Here is a 22,604-nt window from a genome sequence, read left to right on the forward strand (position 1 = left end):
GAAAAAAGACCAAAAAGAGGGGAAAGGACTCGCAAGGCAAAATGGGTCGAATTTCCCCCACCACCCCCACCCTTTTATGTAGGCGTTTGGACATAAGAATAGTAAAATTCGAAAAAATGGTGAAAAAAATTTTCAACTGAAAATGGTATATGAAATTTAGAGTTGTGTTTGGACATAAATTTCAGTTTGTGTTGTTTTTGAAGTTTTGTGAGTGAAAATTTTGAAAAACAGCTTTTTGCAGTTTTTCAAATTTTCGAAAATTTTCAAAATGCATTTTCAAGTGAAAATTGGAAATTTTATTAAAACGCTGATTTCGAAAAAAAGTAAATTCTTTTCGGAAAAATCTTCAACCAAATTTTATGTCCAAACGGGCCCTATATTTGACTCAATTGAAATTCAAGAACGGCGAATTGGACCACAAAAAGAGGAAAAACTGGAAAGTAGCGAGTATTGACATTACAACGATTTGCGATGGTAAGATTGACTAAAAATATTAATATTTCGGGACATTGTGTTAAGTGTTTACTGTGAAAATATGGCTAATCTTTAGAAAGAGTCGCATTTAGAATAAGTAGTAGTAATTTGACAAGTAATACGCCTAACTTCAGTATTTAGTATTTACTAGTGATTGGGAACGTGCGTTGCACGTTGTACCCTTGTCTATTATTATATGAAGCCTATATGTATATATACACAAAATAATTCTCTTTTGAATTTTTGTTATTTTAGAATTTGTGAGATGACTTAATATTTTTAATTTACTTAATTCATCTTATTTTCCATTGATCGCTTGAAGAATGCGTGTTGCATATGCATAAACATGTTAAAACTTTCTTTGAGAAAGGAGGGGAAAAAAGACAAATGAAATGAAGATAAGATGAAGAAGTCTGAGGTTAAGATAAGTGATTTTGGTAAATTTAACATCTCGAAGTAAAAATGGTAAACTAAAATGTTTTAATTTTTTGTTGCTTGTTTTTATCACTTATTGAAGATTAAATTTATTTGATCAATTAAAAATATTACTTTTAAATCAATAATAGGTAACATCTGCTATAATTTGCAAGAGAGATCCTATATGTGGTGAGGAGCTAAAAATTCTGATAAGGAGATTCTGAAATCACACATACATTATAACTGTACAAAAAGTTTTGTCTCTTATGGATGGGGTGGATGGGGGTGGGTTGGCGGGGATGGGGAATAGAGTGGAGAAGGTTGAAAAAGAGTTTAGAAAAATATTTTCCCTTCTTTTGATAGGAAAATATTTTCCTCCAATTGGAGGAAAATGAGTTCATGGGGAAAATATTTTCCAAAACATTTAAGCCAACCAAACATGGAAAAATTGGATAATATTTTCCGAAAAATATTTTCTTTCGTACTTATTAAATAAAAAATAGTTACAAGTGTTTCAGACACCTGTTATGTAGCCATTAACAAACTTTGTCATAGAGTAATTGACTCAAAATCTTTTCCTTTCCTTCACAGGTCCCCTTGGAATCTTGTTAAGAACTTTGTTATCAAATTTCTTGTACAATTTCTTCATATCTTGGTTCCCTTTGCTTGCTAGATAATCCACTTCGTCTTGATACTTTTCATACATAGCTGGTATTGATGCCAGGCACAGAAACCCTAATAACCCATTCAACACACACAGAGATTAAAGTCACAGTTCCTTAGGTAGGAAAGAAACAAAGATTTTTCGAAGGAGAACTGAATCTTTGTATAATCTGAAATATATAGGTGTTTATAACAACTAGCTATGTGGTGCAATCTCAAGAATGTTTAAGAAGTACATACTCTAATTGACGTCATATCCTCACTACAGCTCATCTGGCACAAATTTTGTAATCTCCCACCAATATCTTAATGCTGGTTTCTGCTCATTAATACAAATTCTTCTGTTACTGATTTTAAAAAGGTTAATGTGATAACAGAATCATACTATTACAAAAGAAGATTCAAAATTAGCAAAATCAACTAGAATTTACAGGCCAGTCTCCTAGGAAGCAGCAGCTACTGCTTCTGTTGTTTTCTCCTTCTCTTTGACTGCTTTCTTCCAGTTTTCTGCACTATCAATGATTTCCCCAGTTTTTATGAGGTAGCGGACCCTTTTTCCATTGTCTAGTGTTTTATGACCCACCCGACTGGCTACCTTCTGCTCTTTCGAGTAAAGCATCACGTTTGAGCTGTGAATAGGAGCTTCAATCTGAAAATGTTAACACAAAAATTTACTTTCTTGGTAGGTCAAGGGTTTATCCAATCCTAGTCAAGACCAAACGAAAAGCTCAAGAACACAGTTTTCAGGCAAGTTAGAGAAGAGAGGAATCAAAATAAAACCTTGACTATCTGGCCTGGTTCATCCTCACTCCTACTCTTCACATGCTTGGTTTTCAAGTTCACATCTTTTACTACTACTTTGCTGTTGTGCTTGATGATCTCGGTGATCTCCCCAATCTTACCTTTATCATGACCGGATATTACCTTTACTGTATCTCCCAACTTAACATGCATTTTGTGTAGTACTGGAAGGCTGTTTGGCTTACACTCTTTCCGCTCCCATCGCTTAAGCTGCAAAATAGACATCAAAAAGATTGTTCTTATTCAATGATAAAACAAATTCTAATCACAGATACTGGTATGTTAACTACAAGAATATCATACTCCCCTTGCAAGTGATATGTCAGTTTCCTAACAAGTACTAACAATTAGGCCCAGAGATCAGCGTAGAAAACGTGGCAATTGTTAAAAACTGTTAACGATTTAATTTAAGCACTTCCTTCATGCAGTCATAGGTTCAAAAAGAAGTGCATGACCACATAACAATGACCCTATAAAAGTAGTTGCAACAACCATATTCTCAGAGACACATTTTAAAGGACCAGAAAATGGCATCAAAATACCAACCTTTGCTTGAATCAGACATGGACCTTCTGTTGATGTAACCTGCATAGGATCATAAGTAGATTTTCATTGACGTGGCTAAAGATTATTCAATTCTTCAGTTCAATGCACCAAAAATCGACAAACTATGTAAGCATAGGATTGGGTAAACAATTGCAGTGAAGAGTGTTAATCGAATAACAGCAAGTGCATTTTCTGAAGAGCTAGTGATTTGTATAGGCACTATGCAATAAATTCACCAGATCCCTCATGGTAAACATGTTTGAAATATATCTACGATAGAACAATTTATATCAAAGGGGAATATATAATTGGTACAGAGGGAGTAAGTTTTAGTTAATCAATTAGCATATGTTTAATGCACTGGACTTTTCAACATATTGAGGAATCATTGCAGGTAAATATAGATGTCTTTACATATTAAATTAGTCACTTGCAGCTAGATACTCCTCTAAACGTACTGACAATAAATAGATCAAAACTTGGAACAGAGAAAACTTGTTACTAATTAAGCCCAAAGACACTCTTAACATGGTGTGATATAGTCCGATGTAGGCCAATTAATTTTCACCAAAAAAAAGCCTCGCACCATTGATAGTATCACTACACTGGTTTTTTGTTTTTTCTTATAAACTTCCAATGTGAATTTTGTTAGCAAGCTAACGCATATGATATGTCAATATGAGCAAGGATTCAGCTAGCAATGGTGGCCTAGGGGAGCAATTAAACAACGGGCTGTAATCAAAGGATATAAAATTCATTTCTAATCAATACTGCAATTGAGATGGGATCCCCTGTTCCCATAATTCCTTATCCAAACATAGAAATCCATTATTCAAGAAGAAACCTTTTCATTTATGAATTAAATTAGGAGAATTGACACAGAGAAAAAGGAAAATTCTATTTTCAAGTGGAAGTTATGAGAAAGCATACCAGAGGAGGGGAGAGAGGAGGAGAGAAGCGCTGGCCGAAGAAAGAGGTGGAGGAGATTGAAAGCCCAGTGAAGGAGCTCTGCAGAGCTGCCATTGCAAAGGGCGTACTTCCTCTTTGGAAGTAAGAAAGAACACACAGGAGAGTTTAGAGGATAGGATAATAAACAAGGAAAGCAACACCTTCTTCTTCTTTCTCACTCAGTGATTGGACCTTGGACCGGTCGAGTCCGGCCCAATTGAAAAAGTACCTTTATCTTGGGACAAAGCAGATAAAAATGAATTGATTCAATATATATCAATGATTCTTTCTAACAATATATATTAGATTGAAAAGGATGTAATGAGTTCCTAAGTAGATAGTTCATCAATGCCTTGAGGAGCTCTCGTGGTTATTTGTCTTGTATTATTATTATATTTAATTTCTTTGCATATGTATTAGCATTAGTAATCATAGTTACTAGTATATATTTTTGTGTTGGTAAGAGATGGTAGGTATACAATCAAGGTACTTGACTTGGAAACCATTACTATAAGGGAAAAAAAACTAAATAGCAGAATTTTTTGACTTTCTATTTTTGCAAGAGATCTAGCTATAAGCTAGTATAGTTCTCAGTTACTACCTTCTTTTCTTCTAAAAAAGCATAAATACTAATGTTTACATACTTTTCGAATCACAATTGCACTTAAATTCCGACAACTTCTTGCCCTTCTACCGTGACGAATCGTATTAGGGCTATTTAAAATAAATAAAAACAAATCTAAATTGCCTTCAATATCCATAGTAGTAGTTGAACTCATCGTTGTGCTCATTGAGGTAATCCTAGCTCGCGAAAGATCAATTATTTTTAAGAGCCGAAGCAACTGTTAGTAATACCGGAACAACAGATGCCAATGACATTGGTTCTTTACTGCTAATTCCAGCAAAGTCATACGGAAATCCTACAAATCAAGTACACAAAAACAAAAACAAAAAAGGTACTTTTGGCTGTTAAAGATTATATGAACTTTCATAGAATTGACAAAAGGCTGATCTGGGCTTTTCACCCTTTCCTTCTGCCATTCGTTTACCTTCCACGCAAATTTACAAAAATTTAACAAAATTGGAAAGAAAGAAAGGCTATCTTACACGCAGACTATAACAGATCCTAAGTACCCCAATCGAACGCACCAAGACAGAAGTGTGTTATGAATGGAGAACCTAACAACCTGACCAATTTTACAAGAAGAAAAGAAGAGGAAGAAATTAAAAAAAAAAAAATAAACAAATGGAAGAACTGAGTTAAACTTCACATGAGTCAGCTGTGCTGTCCATAGATTCCCCTCGTCGGTGTCCAGAGTTTGGACTCCGATAATCTGGTTGTTCAGCATTGATGGTAACCTCCTCTGCTGTTGCAGATGAAGAACGCTTGTGACGCTTTCTGTCGTGTCTAGATTTAAGTATCCTTGACAGAACCTGCACAATGTCCCTCATGGAAGGCCGTTTCTTGGGGGCACGATTCACACATTTGTATGCAAGTGCAGCTACATCATTAAGCTCTTGCAAATCATACTTCCCATCAAGACGGGAATCTGCAATTTCCTCCCATCCACCTTTTCCATCTGTAGTCATGGCTGCCTACAATCATTAGTCATTTGGAGCTTAATTTCTATATTGCTGAATAGGCTTAAGAAACATATGGACAATAAAAGAGGTTTTTTTTTTTTTTTTTTTTGTGCTTGTGTGCGTTGGGGGGGGTTGAAGTTGCTCGACAGTAGGTGCTCACGTCCCTAAAGCTAGTAGTGACATTTTGAGGAGATCTAATCCGTGCAACAGTGATAAGCTAACCGCAGACATGGACTACAGGATGCAGGAACCTCGAAGACTCAGACCCCCAGTATCTTTTTTGCTGGGGTCTGATTGATTTATGAAACTGCTATTGCATTCTTTTACTATTTTCTCTTATTTTTAGAAAATATGCCCGGTGAAATTTTATTCTCACTTCCTTCATAACTCACCACCAGATTATCACCAATTGTGTAACAAGGTCCTTGCAAGCTTGTCCACAAAAAACTTGTGCACTCAGAAACAAAAGTAAGTAAACATAGAGTATATCCAATGTGAAAAATGGTAATCGCAACTGAATTATGCGGCACAAGAGAGCAAAGAGAGTAATATCTACTAGAAGCAAAATTCTTTTGCAAGTAGATACTATACAGTACATTATCCAAAGTGAAAAACGGACTTATTTGAATCAATGTTGAGTGAAAATAAGCATATGATGAAGTCATCCAAGTACAACCAGGGGAAGACATAAGAGCAAGCAAAAATATTACAACAAAAAAAGTAAGAAGGGAAACTAAAAGAAAAAGAGAGAAGGCATAAGCAATCTCATAAAGCTGTATATGCTCAAGAAATCATGGGCCCTTAGTTCTCACCATATCATTGTCAAAAGATAATAATAATAAAGAAGACAAGAATTTCACATCTCATAATGAGAGAGAGAGAGAGAGAGAGAGAGAGAGAGAGAGAGAGAGATCTTACTAGTTCAACATACTCGATGAGCCCCTGAAGAGGATTTCTACCAGCAATAAGTTCAAACAGTAAGACCCCAAAGCTGTAAACATCGCTTTTCTTAGTGAATGACCTAGTTGATATATATTCAGGATCAAGATATCCGAATGTTCCACGGATGTTGGATACATGTTTACTGATCATTTCTTCCCTTGAAAGCCCAAAATCAGCAACCTATGTATTAAACCCAATGATTAGCATTAGCCTGAAATGGACTTTACAGTATGACCACCTCAAAATCTGCCATTTCATTATCATTAAAACCAAGGAAATCTATGCCATTTACTTTACTTTTGGAGAGAAATAAGAAATATATTTAGCAACTGCATACCCTAGCTCTCATTGACTGATCCAACAAAATATTGGATGATTTAATATCCCGGTGTACAACTGGAGGAACTGCCTGAAAAAGGAAATAAAAGAGATTAAAGAGTTGAATAAATGAGCAATATATGGTAGCAGGAGAATTGCCACTAGGACACGCATGATTCAGAAATTGAGATCCCCAAAAATGTACTTTGTATGTGAATGGCAATTTGTGCTTATTTCAAGGATCCGTGGTACCGAAGAGAGATTGGTCGTTAATCATGTGTCAGCATTAAATGCAAATTGTGGGAGAAGATTACCCCGTCATGAAGATACTCTAAGCCCCTAGCCACATCAAGAGCAATTTGAACTCTCAAATCCCAGTGCAAGGGTTCAAGCTTTTCATCTGTCAAAGTAGTTCCTTTGTTAAAAGACTAACATATTATCATGCATGTGAGAGGTTATCCTGGAAGCAAATATCTGGTGACTTTACAGCATTTTAGATTGCTATGAAAATTTTGATTGCATGAGTACATGATATGCTAGTCAAAAGACAAATGACAGTATAACGTGAATCTCACAGAACATAATGGAGAGTTTCCAATTTGAGGTGGTGGGATATGGTCATATAAACAACCCCTAGTATTCAGTGTATGTGCAACCAGAAGTGTCATGAACCAGCAGCACTAAACTAGGCCTTACGTAGCCTTGCTATAAACTGATTAAATAGTTTGCGCTGAACGCATATAGATGGAGGACATCAGGAATATGAGAAAATATTGTTCAGAGCGGAGCTCAATTCTAGACTGCTAGAATATACAGTGGGTAAGCACGAGACTGACTACACCCAAAACTTAGCTATTGCTAACTGCTGAAGACTAATCTAGTTTACACCCATATAATTATAGTTCAATTTACTGCAAACTAACTTCTCGCGCTTTCGGTGATTTGAGAGAGATCTGATAATATGCACAGTTAATTATTGCCTTAATCTAACGATGACCGATATATGCTATTCAATGCACATAATTGAGGTGAAAAATGCACATCCAGGCATGTAATATTTGGTAATCCCAGCATCATCCAATCAGAGAATGTTTTCAACTTGTAGAATGTTGCAGGAAAAGGCATTGTTCAAGACTGCCTCTCAAAGAATTCTTTCTCTTTCCACTAAATCATCAGACAGAGTTCTCCATAGCATACCGTACAAGTGAGAAGCCAAACTGCCTCTGCTCATGTAAACGTAGATAAGCATATGCTGACCCTTCTCTGCACAATATCCAACCAAATTCACCAGGTTTCTATGATGTAGCCTTCCCAGTAACATGACCTGTGGAAATAAAAGAAGCTGGAAGTCAATTTAGTTTTAAAAAATTTACAATATAAAATGTAGTTCAGCAATTACAGCATAACACATATGGTTTAGCACAAAATATGAATAAAAAAATTAGGCTTAGAGGATATCTAGAACCTATGTTGCTCGGACTCTCCAAAAGTATTGTCTGGTGCGTGCCGGAACCTCCAAAAGTAGTGTATTTTTGGAGGATCTGACATGGGTGTGGCATCATTTTGGAGAGCCGCGCAACATAGTCTAGAACCCTACTGGATGAAAAGTTTTGTTGACCTAAAAATACTAGAATTTGCCTAAATTTTTTGGTGTGCTGTGGCATTTAGAGAAAACGTTGTACACATTAGGAGGGTACAGCAATTTCCTGACCCATCTTGCTTAGGATCAGTTGCAAGCACTTCACCAACTACTGAATCAAAATATGAGTAGAGTTAAAAGTAAATATCCCCTTCTCTTTTTGTTTGTAAACTGGATGTTTGTTAAAGATAACTAGGGCTTGTAACACTAGCATGTTCTCTAGGTGATATCTCATGATTTAAGGTAAACATTAATCTACAAGAACAAAAAGTAAGTAAACTTATTTAGCATTTTTCACGACTGCACCATATTTTATCAACTGGTTGTTTAGTGAACTGGCTTTTCCATATATTAATGCAGTCAACATGGTTGTTTCACAGTTCCAAAGGTTGTCAAAATTTAAGACAAAATGTTTGAGCAAGGTGACTTGTCAAACAAATGTCAAACCACCATGAAAAGTATGCTTCTGTGATGTTTAGAGTACCTCTGTTTGGAATTCTTTCTCTCCTTGTTTAGAATCAGTTGCGAGCACTTTGACAGCAACTGTCTCACCAGTAGACATCTGAGCCTTATAAACAGGACCATAGGCCCCTTGACCAATCAATGTGGTGAAGTTGTAGGTTGCTCTTTGCAAATCCCTGCCCATTAAGAAAGAGTACGTTAACTAAATGTTTAAGCATCTCTCAGAATAAAAACTTCAATTAAATGTAAAGGATCATAGAAGATACATATATATGGTTTAAAAGCTGCTCATTGATTTCTAGTTCTTCTGAGGCATTCTGATGTTGGAAAACACATTTCTAGAAATGGTAAAACTAAAATATGCATATACAAAGGTTTAACATTCAAACAAATCCTTAATCGCAAATATTGATCGTATCAAAACAAATCCATTACCCAGTAGGCAATAATATTCATTTTCAAAGTCTTTGATTTCTGGGTAACATCTCCAATTGCTGCTTAACCACTACATCGACACCAAAACCATTCAAAAGAGGCTTCATCAAGCATGCAAACCACAGGGGAAAGTTTACAAGATAGAGTGCTGGGAAAGAAGTGAGACACTCGTTAGCATATGTGCAATGGTATTTTTACCATTCCAAAAAAAAAAGAATGGACGGGCCGAAGGTCTATTGGAAACAACCTCTCTACACATAAGGTAGGGGTAAGGTCTGTATACACCCCATCCTCCCCAGACCCAACTTGTAGGATCACACTGCGGATGTTGTTATAAAAAAAGAATGGGTGAAGGCACCCAAGGGTATGGCCTAGTGGTCAATGAAGTGGGTGAGAACCATGAGGTCCCAGGTTCAAATCCCAGCGGAGGCAAATACTAGGTGATTTCTTCCCATCTATCCAAGCCTTGGTGGATAGAGTTACCTGGTACATGTTGCTGGTGGGAGGTGGCAGGTATCCCGTGGAATTAGTCGATGTGCGCGCAAGTTGGCCCGGACACCACGGTTATCAAAAAAAAAAAAAAAGTATGGGTGAAGGTTGATCTCTGGTTTGCTTTGTGGGAGTACTGGCAACATTCATCAGGTTTAAGCATATCAAATGTAGATTATTTTGAATTAGTATGGATAGACTATCATGGGGTGAAAGGGCTGCTGAGACATAACTGCTGTGAGTTAGGCAGCTCAACAGCCACATTATATGCCTTCCTATTGTGATTACTAAGCAAAAAGCCTGGTTGATGTTGATGCTTTGTGCTTCTCAGAGGAGAGTTAAAAGGGTTGATACTGGTTGAGAGGCTAATGTATCCAGTTTATTGATTAAGAGGTGGATCTAGCTGGTGCAAGCAATGCCAAACAGTCATGAAAAAGTAGCGTATGATCATTCGGCACAGTTATGAATCAAAAGCAGATAATCATGGCCCTAAGATGCAAGGTCTATTTATTGAATAGTGCAGCTTATGGTCAATAATGTGAAGGGAATTGTAAGACCATTCATCAGAGTTATGAATCAGAGGCATTAATTGGATATTGCCATGGCTCAAAGATGCAAAGTCTTGCTACAGGAGAATGTTCCTAGTTTTGCAGAACGTCCAAACAGTACATTGTTGGAATTCTAAACAGAAAATTTTCAAAGAAGCCAGACATTAGGATGGACGATGTTTGAACTTAAGCTTCCTACAGTCAACAGCACTTTCTGTCATAAAGTGTAAATAAAAAGAATGCCTCATTTCTGCTATGGCAAGTACTGTAAGGACGTGGTTAAAATGAAAGGGGAAGTTTGGATTTCCTAGGATCCTTCTACCTTATTCTACTTGTGGTGATTGAAACAACTATAATAATATAAGTACTGATTTTGAACAAGCTCTGCAATAATAAGTCATGGAAAAACTGCTGAATCTCATTTCGCTTTGCACAAACAATGAGAGAGCAGTAGATTGGAAATCGAACTAAAAAGTTGCAACACTTTTTGCATACAGTCATAGATACATACTTGTAGGAGTACTCGAGTATACCGGAAGCAGAAACAACATTTGCCTTCCTAAGGCCGCCAAGCCACACTGACATGCCATTCTGGATAGTCGATTTTGGTGACTCTGTACCAATGGAAGAGTCTGATAATACTGTACAAGTATCAGCACCATTTGCACGAATAGGAATAGTGGCAGCCCTCCTAGAACTGCTATTCCCTATCTGAGGACGTTTCCTATGGTACCTAAAGCAGAAAAATGCAAGTATAGCTAAAAGCACTCCTATCACAACTCCAATTGAGATGCCTATAATTAATCCATGTGACTCCTTCTCCATTTCTTCCGGGCACTTCGAATTTTCAGCTATCTATGCATTGATCGCATCGTGAAATAGCTGTAAGAAATTAAAAGCAGTTAACTCCTGCACTTGGCGGCTCAAGCATTTTTTGCACTCAAGAGTCAACAACAATAACAAGTAAGCCTCAGCCCCAAACAAGTTGGGGTCGGCTATGTGAATGCTCACTGAACATATTACTTCATCATTTCAGGCCAATAATATACAAAATAACTCCAGTAAGTGCATAATTTAGACTAATCTCGTTCAAAAAAATAATGAGTCCAGTTCTTTATATTTTCTAGTTACATGTAAATCTTGGAAAGGCTAAACAACTCCTGTAAAAGCATAATTTAATCTAGACTACAACTCAGCTCCTGAAAAGAAACTACAACAACAACTTCCTGCAATCCCAAACTAGTTGAGATCCACCATATGAATCCTCAATAACCATTTAGTTTCATTTAGACTAATTTCGTTCAAAGAAATAATGAATACAATTTTCATCCTAAACTGGATCTCCAATTTCAACGGTATAAAGAGAATCGTAATGATGAAATAACCAAATAATTTAAAAACTATATCGAGAAGAGAACAAAAACATGTTTTACGAGAAGAGTCTTGTTTGCTAATTTTGGAAAAAAATCACAGAGCTTGCAACTATTCTAAAACGACAAAGCTTATTCCACCAGCAGCGAAAAGGAAAAATCTGGAAATGAATGTTCCATTCCTTTTGCTCATATATTTCTGGACAACCAAACAACAGATCAAATGGAAAAAATACATCATATTAGTACAAAGGTAAACTTGAGAAAGTAAAATAGTACAGATCAAACAGTAGTGATAAAAGTTCTAAGAAATTATGAAAAAGGAAACTCTGAAAAGGAGCCATTTTCAGGGTACAATTCTGTTAACGTGCATTCATCCATTGTACCTTGAGTGAAGCAGTTACAAAGCGTGATGAAGAAGGATCTAAGCCAAGTTGCGAAGCAACAAAAAGTAGAGAATTTGAGATGAAAAAAGCAAGGAATCTGATTTAGACCGTGTTTGGAACTACGGAAATTGCTTAGATAGAGGAAAAGTCAGAAAAATCAAATAAAAGAGGCGAGAGCAGAGTGTTCTTTTGGCAACTGTGGTGGACTCGTTCGACATTTACGTTGAGACTTAAACGCGCGTGACGAATGATGATTATTTTACATTCCTGTAATGCCCTCATAATTTATACACAATATATTCAGACAATTCACACGTCTTTTTCTTTCTTTTTTCTTTTCTTATGATGAATAAAATAGAATAAATGATGGTCTAGCCACTTTAAGGACCCTCTATAAATTTACATTATTTTTCTTGTGTTACAAGGAAAAAGGGATTGAGAGAGACAAACTTTCTTTCTTTTTAACCAATTCTAACAAATTACCGGTCAAATTAATCTACATTTAAAGCTCCTAAATTTTATTATGGGGAAAGTATTTTCTACGAGAAGTTTTTTCAAAATACTAAATTATACCTTAAATCTCATTCATTTCACCATTTTTATTTGATGGTGAGAGACAAACTTTCAACAACCATCAATTTTGATGACTTTGTCATGACAAGGATTAAGATCCTAACTATTTTAGGCCCCAACTTCTTTAAGATAAAATAAGCAAATATCCAAAATTTCTTATAATTAATCTACCATCACTCTTGTTCGAAATCTAGATGAGCTTTCTCTATTCTCTTATTAACTAGTATGTGTTATTGGTATGTAGGTAAAATTAGTAGGAAAATTTACCTGCTGTAGCTAATTCTAAGAGTTATGAAATGGATAATGAAATGGATAAAAACTACCTTTTAATTTAATTACTTTTCATAGCTACAATGAATTTTCAATTTACCCATCATAGCTATACCAAATGCATGAAGTTATTCCATTGTATAATCCCCCCCCCCACCCCCCCCAATCCCTCTCATTTTCCTTTTCTCTTCTCCCTCAACCAGCCGATATCCAGTATACAAGTCGTCACCAGTCATCTTTCTTGGCGGAGCTCTATCGGAACCCAACCAAACAGCCGCCTCTCTCTCTCTCTCTTTTCCCTTCTCTTATCTCCATGCATCACCACCCTCGTTCGTCTTCACAAATCACCACCGCCAAACCAGACCTATCACCACCCACTACCAAACCACTACCCCCTTCACCGCGAATCACCCTTAAACACCGTCGCCACCACTGTCAGATTCAAATCTGAAATCACAAAGTTGCAATATTTAAGACGTCACTGGATCTGGATCTAACAGAGATGCCGGAATCTATGGCTTCTTCTCCTTCTTTGTATTTCACATCTGAGTGTATTCATCTGACTGAAAACTTATTCCTCCACCACTACTTTTCACGCTTGAAAAAAAAGCCACATCTTTCTTCTCTACTGCCTTTCGCGCTGGAAAAATTGTTATATAAATATAGTGTATTTTATTTCATTAGAGATCTAAAGTGTATTTTGTATTTTTTTTCGGAGATCGGGATTTGATTGTATTCTCCATTTTTAAATACAGTATATTCTCGTCGGAGATTTGACTGGATTTGACTGTATTCTTCATTTTTTAGTGCAAATAATGTGTATTTCTAAAAGGATTTGAATGTATTCTTCATTTGTTTTAGTATAAATACATTGTATTTTGTATTTCGCCGGTGATTCGACCGGATTTGATTATATTCTTCCTTTTTAAATACAGTGTATTTTGTATTTTCGCCGGAGATCTGGCTGTATTCTTCATTTTGTCATTTTTTTTAGTGTAAATACATTCCATACTGTCAAATACGTTCAACCTTACGACATCAAATAAGGTTGGATACAACCGAATAGTATATTCAAATACACTCAAATATATGCGGAAAAAAATAAAAATAAAAATAAAAATAAATTAAAAAACTTACAGTTGAACAATGTATTCAAATACACTCAAATACAACAAATTGTCCAAAACTAGCTATGAAATATAAATACATAAAATGATAGTGACAGATTGTTAAAAACTCCTTAAAATGATAGTGCCTTATAACTTTGCTGGCTGCGCAAGGAAATCTAACATTGGAATTCTTAATCAGCAGCAAATAACAATCATTAGTCCATGATAAAGTGGATCCACGTTGACCGTTATTTGGGTTTACTACAGCTAAGCATATCCCTTTTAACTTTTCAAATACATAATTAACTTGCTGTTATCATCGTTAATTCGTTATATCCATGAATAATGGTCCTGAAGATTTTACTCTGTCTGTGAAACAAAGATTACTACAGTAATTGACTTTTTTAATTATAACAATATAACAGATAATTCTAGCAACATATAGTATTTGTTTTTTTGCTCAAGATAATGTAGCAATTTATTTGAAGTTTCAAAAGGTTGACATGACATCTTATGGCCCTAGAAGAATTTAAAAAATGAATCAGGAAATAGAAATGCTACATTAAAGGAACACTTTAACAGGACGAAGAGCGCTGGTGGAATTCAAAAAAACACATATGTACGGATTTAAATTAGAGAAATTAAAAGGTATCTTTATTTATTTACTGTATCTATTTTGCTTGGGTTTTTCAAGGATTTTTTTTGGGACTGGAATGATATTTTATGGTAAATGGTCGTCGTATTCGTTTGCGACCTATGTGTAGATTGTCTTACAAACCTCATGATAAAAGTCATTTTTCAAAAATATATTTTCCATATAAAAGTCAAAAGCGGATTCAGAATTTAAACTCTATGAGTTCAACTTTTAAGATTTTTAATATTGAGCTCATTATATTTTTAAAGTTATAGTTCATATCTATGTTGCAATTTTAATGAATTTTTACACATAAATTTGTACTTGTGTCAAAAGTTATGGGTTCAATTGAACCCGTCCCTGATGAAAGTCCCTTTTTAATGTTCGATTATCAAAAATTATTTTCCAAGAAAAATATTCTTCTACTAAAGAGGAAGTGATTTCCCTCATTTATGAGTGAAATTAATTTTCTTACAACTATCTTACTACTTTTTAACTTCATATCACTAGCTCCAACTAACACTAGACATTATTTTAATCTTAAGTATTCAAAAATTTCACCAAAACAATCTTCAAATTTTTAATATTATTATATTTGTCCAATTTTATTCGCTCATCAACCAAACACAGAAAAAATTAAGAAAAGCATTTTCCATAATCTTTTTATGGAATGTAACTTCGATCTACCAAACATACTATGATTAATCTTGTCTATTTATGTTTTGGTACTCTCGGAAAGTTAATCTTAATAACAAAATCAAATTAAGTCACGTCAACCCTCACCAAACCTTTTATCTAAATTGTCAAACATCATACGATAAGTCTCCCTTAAAAGTAATTTTAAATAATACATAACATCAAATATGAAGTATCAAAGTTGTACTAATAAACTACACAATTAATCAACCAACCGATACGAACCTGCAAGGTTTAATTCTAAGCTGCGAAAAATTCGTGTTTGTTTTAGTTGTATCTCATGCCGCACATTGCCACATACGATGATTTGATAAACATTCAAGTACCTCGGCAGATTATAAATATAGACATCATTCTGGATGTAATACCATTAGAAGATACTTGTAAAAGAGGAAAATAAAATTAAAAGAGTAATCATACTCTTCAAGGAAATTCAAACCCCAAATTTCTACTATATATTTTAACACTTCGAATCGTGTAATCATATCTTCTAATACAATTCAATACTTGATATTTAATTATAACGACTTAATGGTATTAGGAGCAGACAAGGGGGTTGTTCTGATGGTCAGCACCAAAGGAGTAATAGCTCCAACAAAAGGAGATTAAAGGCAGAGGCGAATTCAGGATTCGAAGGTTGCGGGTGCCACCATGTTATGCATGCAGTATACATGTCAGTAGCTACAAAGACAGATTAGGAATAATGGGTCGGTTCAGTTAGTTTTTGGTTAATTTGAATATGCCTTTCATTCACAAAGCAAATAAGTTCGATTTTAGTTCGAATTTTTAACGCTTAATTCAAATACATTCTAAATAAAAATGAAAAAGAAAGTAACATTTTATGAAAGAGCGCCTCCAATATAAATATTTTCTTAAAGAGTAGCTTAACTATACTATATATTCTTTGTTTGACTAGATTAATTTACTTGTATTGTTCTTTGTTAATTTTTTCATCTTAATTTTTGAGTTATATGACAATTATTTTCAAAGAAAAACCTTCAATATTCAACCTATGATATTCGACTAAAACGACTATCAATCAAGCCATTTAATTTATTTTTAAAACCCAATAGAAGATAATGCTCAAATTATATTCCAATATATAAATTAATATCGTTTCATTAAAAATAAAAAAATTATATGCTAATTAAAATCAATTCAAATTACCTATAGAAAATAATTATTCATAAAGTAAGGTATAATGATAGAAACAAAATGAGGATCGAAAGTTAAAAAAATGAAGAAGATAGACTTAGCAAGTAATAAAAGGAAGAAAAGGAGGGAAATAACCGAAAAAGAAGGAAAAGAACTGAAAATAAAAGAAATCTTAATAAGTAGAAAAAAGGAAAAATCAAAGGAGTTGCTCCAACAGGGAATCGAACTTGCATTAATGAGGCCAAGGAAAGCCTTCAAAAGGAAGGCTTAACCAATGACACCCGCTTCTACTTTGTAATTTTTGGATGTCACTTTATCCATATATACGTTTCTTCACAGAGATATTATGCATATAGTAAGAATTTTAGCGAAACAAGCGAGTGGCGTGGCACCCCTACCTCATAAGGTAGATCCGCTCCTTATCAAAGGGGAACGATATTAGGAGTGATATGGGTGTTTGGTCGGACTTATTAGAACCCTAACTAGATCTGCCATTGCAATTAATTACTATTTCTTTTTAAAGTTTGGAAATTAATGAAATAGGAAACTCAAATGAAAGAGGTAGATACTGGCAGTTAATGAATTCGGAAGAAATAGCTATTGCAGTAATCAACCGTCAACCTAACCCAACCAAGTTTGATATATAAAAATCAAATCCGCAAATTTCAAACACGACAAGATATGGCAACCATACGACAGCCCCCACGTTGGACCATGTTTTGAGTGCGACTTCCATCTCCCTCATCTCATAAAAGCAAATTAAAGAAGAAAAAGAGCGATTTTGTTAATTTCTTGAATGTGAAAGCTTCTCTTTTTTATTCTTTTCCACCTCATGAAATCTATATACGTCATATATGTGTTTACTGGTTGGTTGTATTTTTCTAATCCTGATTGTCTCAACTTAGAAGTTGACCAGGAAAGTTTTAACCTAAAAAGAGATCCAAAACATGCCTAGAACTTATCAAGGAAATAGCTATCCTCATTTGATTCGCAACGTACGACACATGACTTTCACCGGTATAGGCCAAAGGTTAATTTGATTTGATTTGATTTGTTTGTAAATGTATAAAACAAATTTCTTTTGCAATATGTTTATGTGCCTTCTCATGATTCCCGATTACTATTTCAGAATTGATTTTTGCATTTTTTGTATGTCTCAAGAAGTTGTTTTACCTAATTTTGTGTGTCTCAAGAAAAAGGTCAAGAGTCTTCATTCCAATACGTTGTGATTAGTACTTTGGAAAAGAAAAAAAAAGTATATGGTAAAATTGGTTTATATTAAATGATCGAATAATAGCATGACACGTGGAACCGAAGACAGGCGAAAGACAAGTCAAGTAAGAGCTAAGGCCGGGGGCAATAGGTGCAGATGGTATCGGATAGACCCCGAAGGGAGCATAATCAACGAGAGCAGGTCGAATAGTTATCACCACATAACATTTAATGAAGAATATTCTCTAGTATTAAATGAGCAGACGTTGCAGAGAATTGTAGCATTCATGGCCTGCCGTAACACATTCATCAATGGCCCCCTTTATTGTCATTTAAGAAAGGCTTGATCTTAGGATCTTGTTTCCAATCCTCGGATAGATTCGCTCCCGATAGAAGAACTAACCGCGGTCGGAAAAATAAGACGCTACAAGAAAAGGAGATACCGGGACTCGGGATTCCTCATATCCCAGGATGTTAGATTATAATTTCAACATCAGCATAGTGGAGTTGGTATCTGCAATTACAAATATCAAGGAAGCATGGCTCCCGAGGCCAATCAGATCCGATCCGAGCCAGAGGGATCCCAACTTATGGTGTGAATATCATGGAACTCATGATCACAGAACTGGGGACGCGACTGTTACGCCCCGCAGTATTACGTCAATGTTACGCTCTGCAGTATTATATCATGATGATATTACGCTCCGCAGTATTATATTACGATGATGTTACGCTCTGCAATATTTTATTACGACGATGTTACACCATGTAGTATTGTGCGTTGAATTTGTCGTAAGACAATTGACATCAGTTCAATGACAAGATTATTTGGAGATTATAAGTATTATGCCATTTCAAACAAATGACGAGTAAATTCGTGAAGGTGAAAGGATAAACGAATCAAAGAAAATGAGTTTCGTTGAAGTTTGTCATTTTGAGATAAAATATGGTCCGAGCTATAATACCCGGTATTTATGGACTAGTACCATACAAGGTACCACATGACCACGATAGTAAGGTGTATAAAGTGTGTTAAAAGTGAGTAGTATTTTAAGTAAGTTGGGATAATTCTTAATTATGTGAATAATCGGGCAATTATTAAATTAGTGGGGGATTAAAAAGTTAATTAAGCAAAGGGTGAATTATTTGGATAATCAAGGGCACCAACGTGACAGCTCATGAATTGGATAACAAAACCAATAAGTGACTCATATACTATGTCGCAAGGTGTCACATTGTCAGACAATATAACAAGGTTCGCATTCTCTTCAGCCTTCTGAACATGATTTGCATAAATATATTCACTTTAGCACATGCAAGTTAATGTTTTCTTACCCCCTTAAGATTTACAAGATACACGCATCACGTTTCAGAAAGATTTCATACGTGATTTATAATGGTCAAAATTGTAACGTGAAATTTTGCGATTCTAAGGAAGTACGGTGCAATCTTTCTCAATAATATCATACGGATATTTTTCTAATTCGATCTGCCGTTACGTGTTCTTCACAAAAGACATGTGTTAGAGGGATTGTCACGAGAATCGGTTCAGGTATATTAAGGCTATCCCTTCTTTCTTTTTGGCATGATCAATACGATACAAACGAAACGAGCAAATGCCCAATTTTCATAAATGACTCTATTCATAGAAGTACTAGGGGTGTCTATATTCTTGATTCCCCAATACGCGTATATTATATGTATACGGGATATGGGAAAAGGTTATGGAGTTATATACGCACCACCACCTGATCAGCTGGTATACGTTGATGATTTGCCCACAGTGGCCGAGATGATATAATGGGATGCCCTCAGAGGCTTGATAATGTTATGAATGCATATACCTAAGCATGGTATGACATTTATACGCATATGCATGACATTATAAATATTAATGATTCATAGAGTTGTTCAGACTTACATGTTGAGTCTTTTACTCCATGTTTCTCTCATGTCTATTGTTTACTGATTTTCATTCCTTACATACTCGATACATTATTTGTATTGACATCTCTTTTACCTGGGGACGCTGCGTTTCATGCCCGTAGGTCCTGATAGACAGGTCAAGAGTCCTCCAAGTAGGCTATCAGCTCGGCAGAAGATGTTGGTGCGCTCCATTTTCTCTGGAGTTGCTATTGGTCAGTATGATTAGGACATGTGTTGATTGGTATGGCGGGGATCTATCCCGACCTTTATGACATTTATGTATCTTTAGAGGCTTGTAGACATATGTCATGTACGTGAAAAATTGTACGGCCTTATCGGCCTATGTTCAGTGTAATTTTGGTCTTATAGGCCCTATGTCACATGTATAAGTTTTTATGTCATATTGAGTCGTCTTATATTGAGTATTCCCTTATGTTTATTCTGGTTAGACCATGACGGCCCGTTTGGCCCATTTGCCAATGGCAGTACGATAAGAATAAGATGTAACATTGGTACTCGATTGAGTAAGGATCCGGGTGCCTGTCGCGGCCCATCGGTTTGGGTCGTGACAAAAGTGGTATCGGAGCAGTTCTGTCCTAGGGAGTCTACAAGTCATGTCTAGTTGAGTCTTGTTTATGGGTGTGTTGTGCACCACACTTATAAGTAGGAGGCTACAGGGCATTTAGGACTGTCATTTTTTCTTCTTACTCTACATCGTGTGGTAAAGCTCAGTTGTAAGAACTCAATTTTCTAAACTCTATCTTATTCATAATACGACGATGCCTACATCCAGAAAGACGGTTGGTAAGAAATATAGCTGTGGAAGAGTTGAGTCAGAGGAACTCGATTTTTCATGATGCTTATGATGAGTAAATGTGAGGTCTTCAGCAGATCATGTGTGTACTAAGATGTGTAAACCTCTTGATAAGGAGCCTTTAGGCGAGAATATCTATCCACCCCTATGGTGAAAGGCAATGAGAGATTCAGAAGATAGATACAAGTTCGAAACAAATAAAAGAAGCAGGGTGAAGAAGGGTACGAGACGCCCAGTTAATAAAGATTATCAGTATTTACAATTCGGGCAGAGAAATATAAGCATTTTGAGTTACCCTCAACAATAACAGAGGTATGTACAATTGGCCACACCCATCTCACTTATGCCCTCTGGGGACTAACAGAAGTAGTATAAGAGGAGGCAGGATATCAGGATCTAGCTGGGGTTAGGGTAACCCAAAATGGTGGATGGATTGTTAGCGTTAGTTGATATTTCCGAAGGGATATTGCAAATGTGCTAATAGATCTCCTTGTGAGACACCCAAAGGGTACACTCTAAAATATTACAACTAGATATGAATACTACAAAGATAGGCACTGGAAGCTTTGAAAGGATAAATATTACCTTAGTGTAGCTCCCGTCCCTAGTAGAGAAAGAATGTTAGGTAACCCAAAGAGCCAGTAGATGGAGCAAGGGGAGCTAAAAGCAAAAGAATATCTTGTTCGAGTTTTCAAAATAAAGTGATAGACATAAATGTTAGCGGAAAATAAGAAGAGAGTTAATGAAGCATTATGAGTAAGATATGATACATGGATGACAATGGTAGATCAAAAAGATGACAGTATTACAGAGTCTATAATCAAGTGAAGGAAAGGACGAGAGGTGACATGACTTGAGACAACAAAATAGTATAGGCCATAAAGTCATATCCTCATTTCGAGAAATAAGTTTGTGACTCCAACACGACTACCAAAAGGAAAAGTTAGACCGTAGAGTAATAAAAAATCAGCATGGACTGATGAACAAGATAAACTGAACTTGAACTAGGGACTGAGTAATAGCCGGCATCATGAGAATTTCAGAGATTGCGTCCCGACGATAATAGAATGGACGACAGAAGAATACCCTTTAAAGGTCATTTAGGAAGACGCTTCTCTAAAGCAAGCAAGGTGATCAAAGTTAAGCTTAAGGGACTGTATGTGCCAGTTATACTAAGTGTCACCCTCGCGAGTAAGGAATTTTGTTATCCTTGGTATAGAAGGATTACCGCAAGGAGAGTAAGGGTCATCAATGATGTGAAAAGACGCCAAAGATGAAGAGGTAAAATATCTATAGGTAGATCGTCGTAGCACTAAATCTTAGTACTCCCCAAAAGGGGAAATATGGAGTGATGTGGAATTAAGTCAGAATTAAGTGGTTTTAGTAACTACAGAATGGTAAAGTAAGAATGCGATAAAAATGAGAAAGGGACGAGATTGCACTTATTCAATTCCTACAGCTATGCTATGATTCCAGAACATTATGCAAACGCGACGTCAAGGAGAGTAAGAAAGGGTTCCTGCTCAAAATGTTATTGATAGATAAGGAGCCAGTGCAAGACGTAAGTTAAGACAAAGAAAATAACCCAAGAAAGATTACGCGGAATATTGATATGAGAATGGGCCAACGAGTAGTTAGTAGTTGATTCAGGAAGAGCCTAGTTATGGCTAGACAAGAGGATACAGATAAATCAGCAGATCGTGCAAGATAAACCTAGTGAACCCCGGCATAGGGAATTTAGTCTCGCATATACGACAGGAGTTGGAGTAGTTAAAGGCATCGTATGACTGTTAAGGTAAATAAAAGAGAATGCCACTGGGAAGACAGTCAAAATATTAGTTCAGAAGCAACCCTACAAGTACAAGGGCGTGAAGGTAAGTAACTAAGGATAATTATAGGTGAGTACGAACATAAAAAATTCTGTCGGGTAAACGATATAACCAGCTTGTAACTTTACAAGAGCCAAAAGGTCCCCCTAAGTACTACAATGAAAGAATAGCTAGGGAAGTAAGGAAGAAGGCTTCAACCTAAGCTTAGTGACCTAAATAGGAAATGGTCTTATAACAATAGTCTCACAACAACATTGTCTACACTCTATAAGAAAATGGCACCTACCGTGGCTAATGAACGAGCAGTAAAATCAGAAGTGATATTCAAGATCATATGAGTTGTATGGAATTCCAATATGTATGG

The 22,604-nt window shown here is 35.8% G+C and overlaps 2 protein-coding genes across 4 annotated transcripts; both read right to left on the reverse strand.

Moving 5' to 3' along the window:
* Positions 1-1,692: 1,692 nt before the first annotated feature.
* LOC107771799 (large ribosomal subunit protein uL24c-like) lies at positions 1,693-4,048 on the reverse strand. Of its 2 annotated transcripts, XM_016591253.2 has the most exons (5): positions 3,832-4,048; positions 2,902-2,940; positions 2,335-2,565; positions 1,986-2,203; positions 1,693-1,873 (listed from the first exon to the last, which is right to left on the reverse strand). In XM_016591253.2, exons 1-4 carry the CDS (start codon positions 3,922-3,924, stop codon positions 1,997-1,999), a joined length of 570 nt encoding a protein of 189 aa, XP_016446739.2. In that variant the 5' UTR covers positions 3,925-4,048; the 3' UTR covers positions 1,693-1,873; positions 1,986-1,996. The 2 variants fall into 2 exon arrangements, with proteins under 2 accessions (XP_016446739.2, XP_016446735.2); XM_016591249.2 differs by having other exon boundaries at positions 1,838-2,203.
* Positions 4,049-4,809: 761 nt separating this feature from the next.
* Positions 4,810-12,255, reverse strand: LOC107771817 (calcium/calmodulin-regulated receptor-like kinase 1). 2 transcript variants are annotated; one of them, XM_075235364.1, is made up of 8 exons: positions 12,023-12,255; positions 10,778-11,148; positions 8,817-8,970; positions 7,891-8,017; positions 7,008-7,093; positions 6,713-6,784; positions 6,352-6,555; positions 4,810-5,445 (listed from the first exon to the last, which is right to left on the reverse strand). In XM_075235364.1, the coding sequence occupies exons 2-8, from the start codon at positions 11,089-11,091 to the stop codon at positions 5,110-5,112; spliced, it is 1,293 nt and encodes a 430-aa protein (XP_075091465.1). In that variant the 5' UTR covers positions 11,092-11,148; positions 12,023-12,255; the 3' UTR covers positions 4,810-5,109. The 2 variants fall into 2 exon arrangements, with proteins under 2 accessions (XP_075091465.1, XP_075091467.1); XM_075235366.1 differs by lacking the exon at positions 12,023-12,255 and adding an exon at positions 11,700-12,001.
* Positions 12,256-22,604: the final 10,349 nt, after the last annotated feature.

This window comes from Nicotiana tabacum, chromosome 2, assembly GCF_000715075.1.
Source record: "Nicotiana tabacum cultivar K326 chromosome 2, ASM71507v2, whole genome shotgun sequence".
NCBI classification, from domain to species: domain Eukaryota; kingdom Viridiplantae; phylum Streptophyta; class Magnoliopsida; order Solanales; family Solanaceae; genus Nicotiana; species Nicotiana tabacum.

Coding starts and splice junctions, on each gene's coding strand:
- LOC107771799 (XM_016591253.2), bottom strand. CDS start 3,924: ATGGCAGCTCTGCAGAGCTCCTTCACTGGGCTTTCAATCTCCTCCACC. Junction 2,566..2,901: donor CATGTCTGATTCAAGCAAAG/GTTGGTATTTTG, acceptor TCTATTTTGCAG/CTTAAGCGATGGGAGCGGAA. Junction 2,204..2,334: donor AACCAGGCCAGATAGTCAAG/GTTTTATTTTGA, acceptor TAACATTTTCAG/ATTGAAGCTCCTATTCACAG.
- LOC107771817 (XM_075235364.1), bottom strand. CDS start 11,091: ATGGAGAAGGAGTCACATGGATTAATTATAGGCATCTCAATTGGAGTT. Junction 8,018..8,816: donor AGAAAGAATTCCAAACAGAG/GTACTCTAAACA, acceptor TTATTTCCACAG/GTCATGTTACTGGGAAGGCT. Junction 6,556..6,712: donor ATCAGTCAATGAGAGCTAGG/GTATGCAGTTGC, acceptor TTTAATACATAG/GTTGCTGATTTTGGGCTTTC.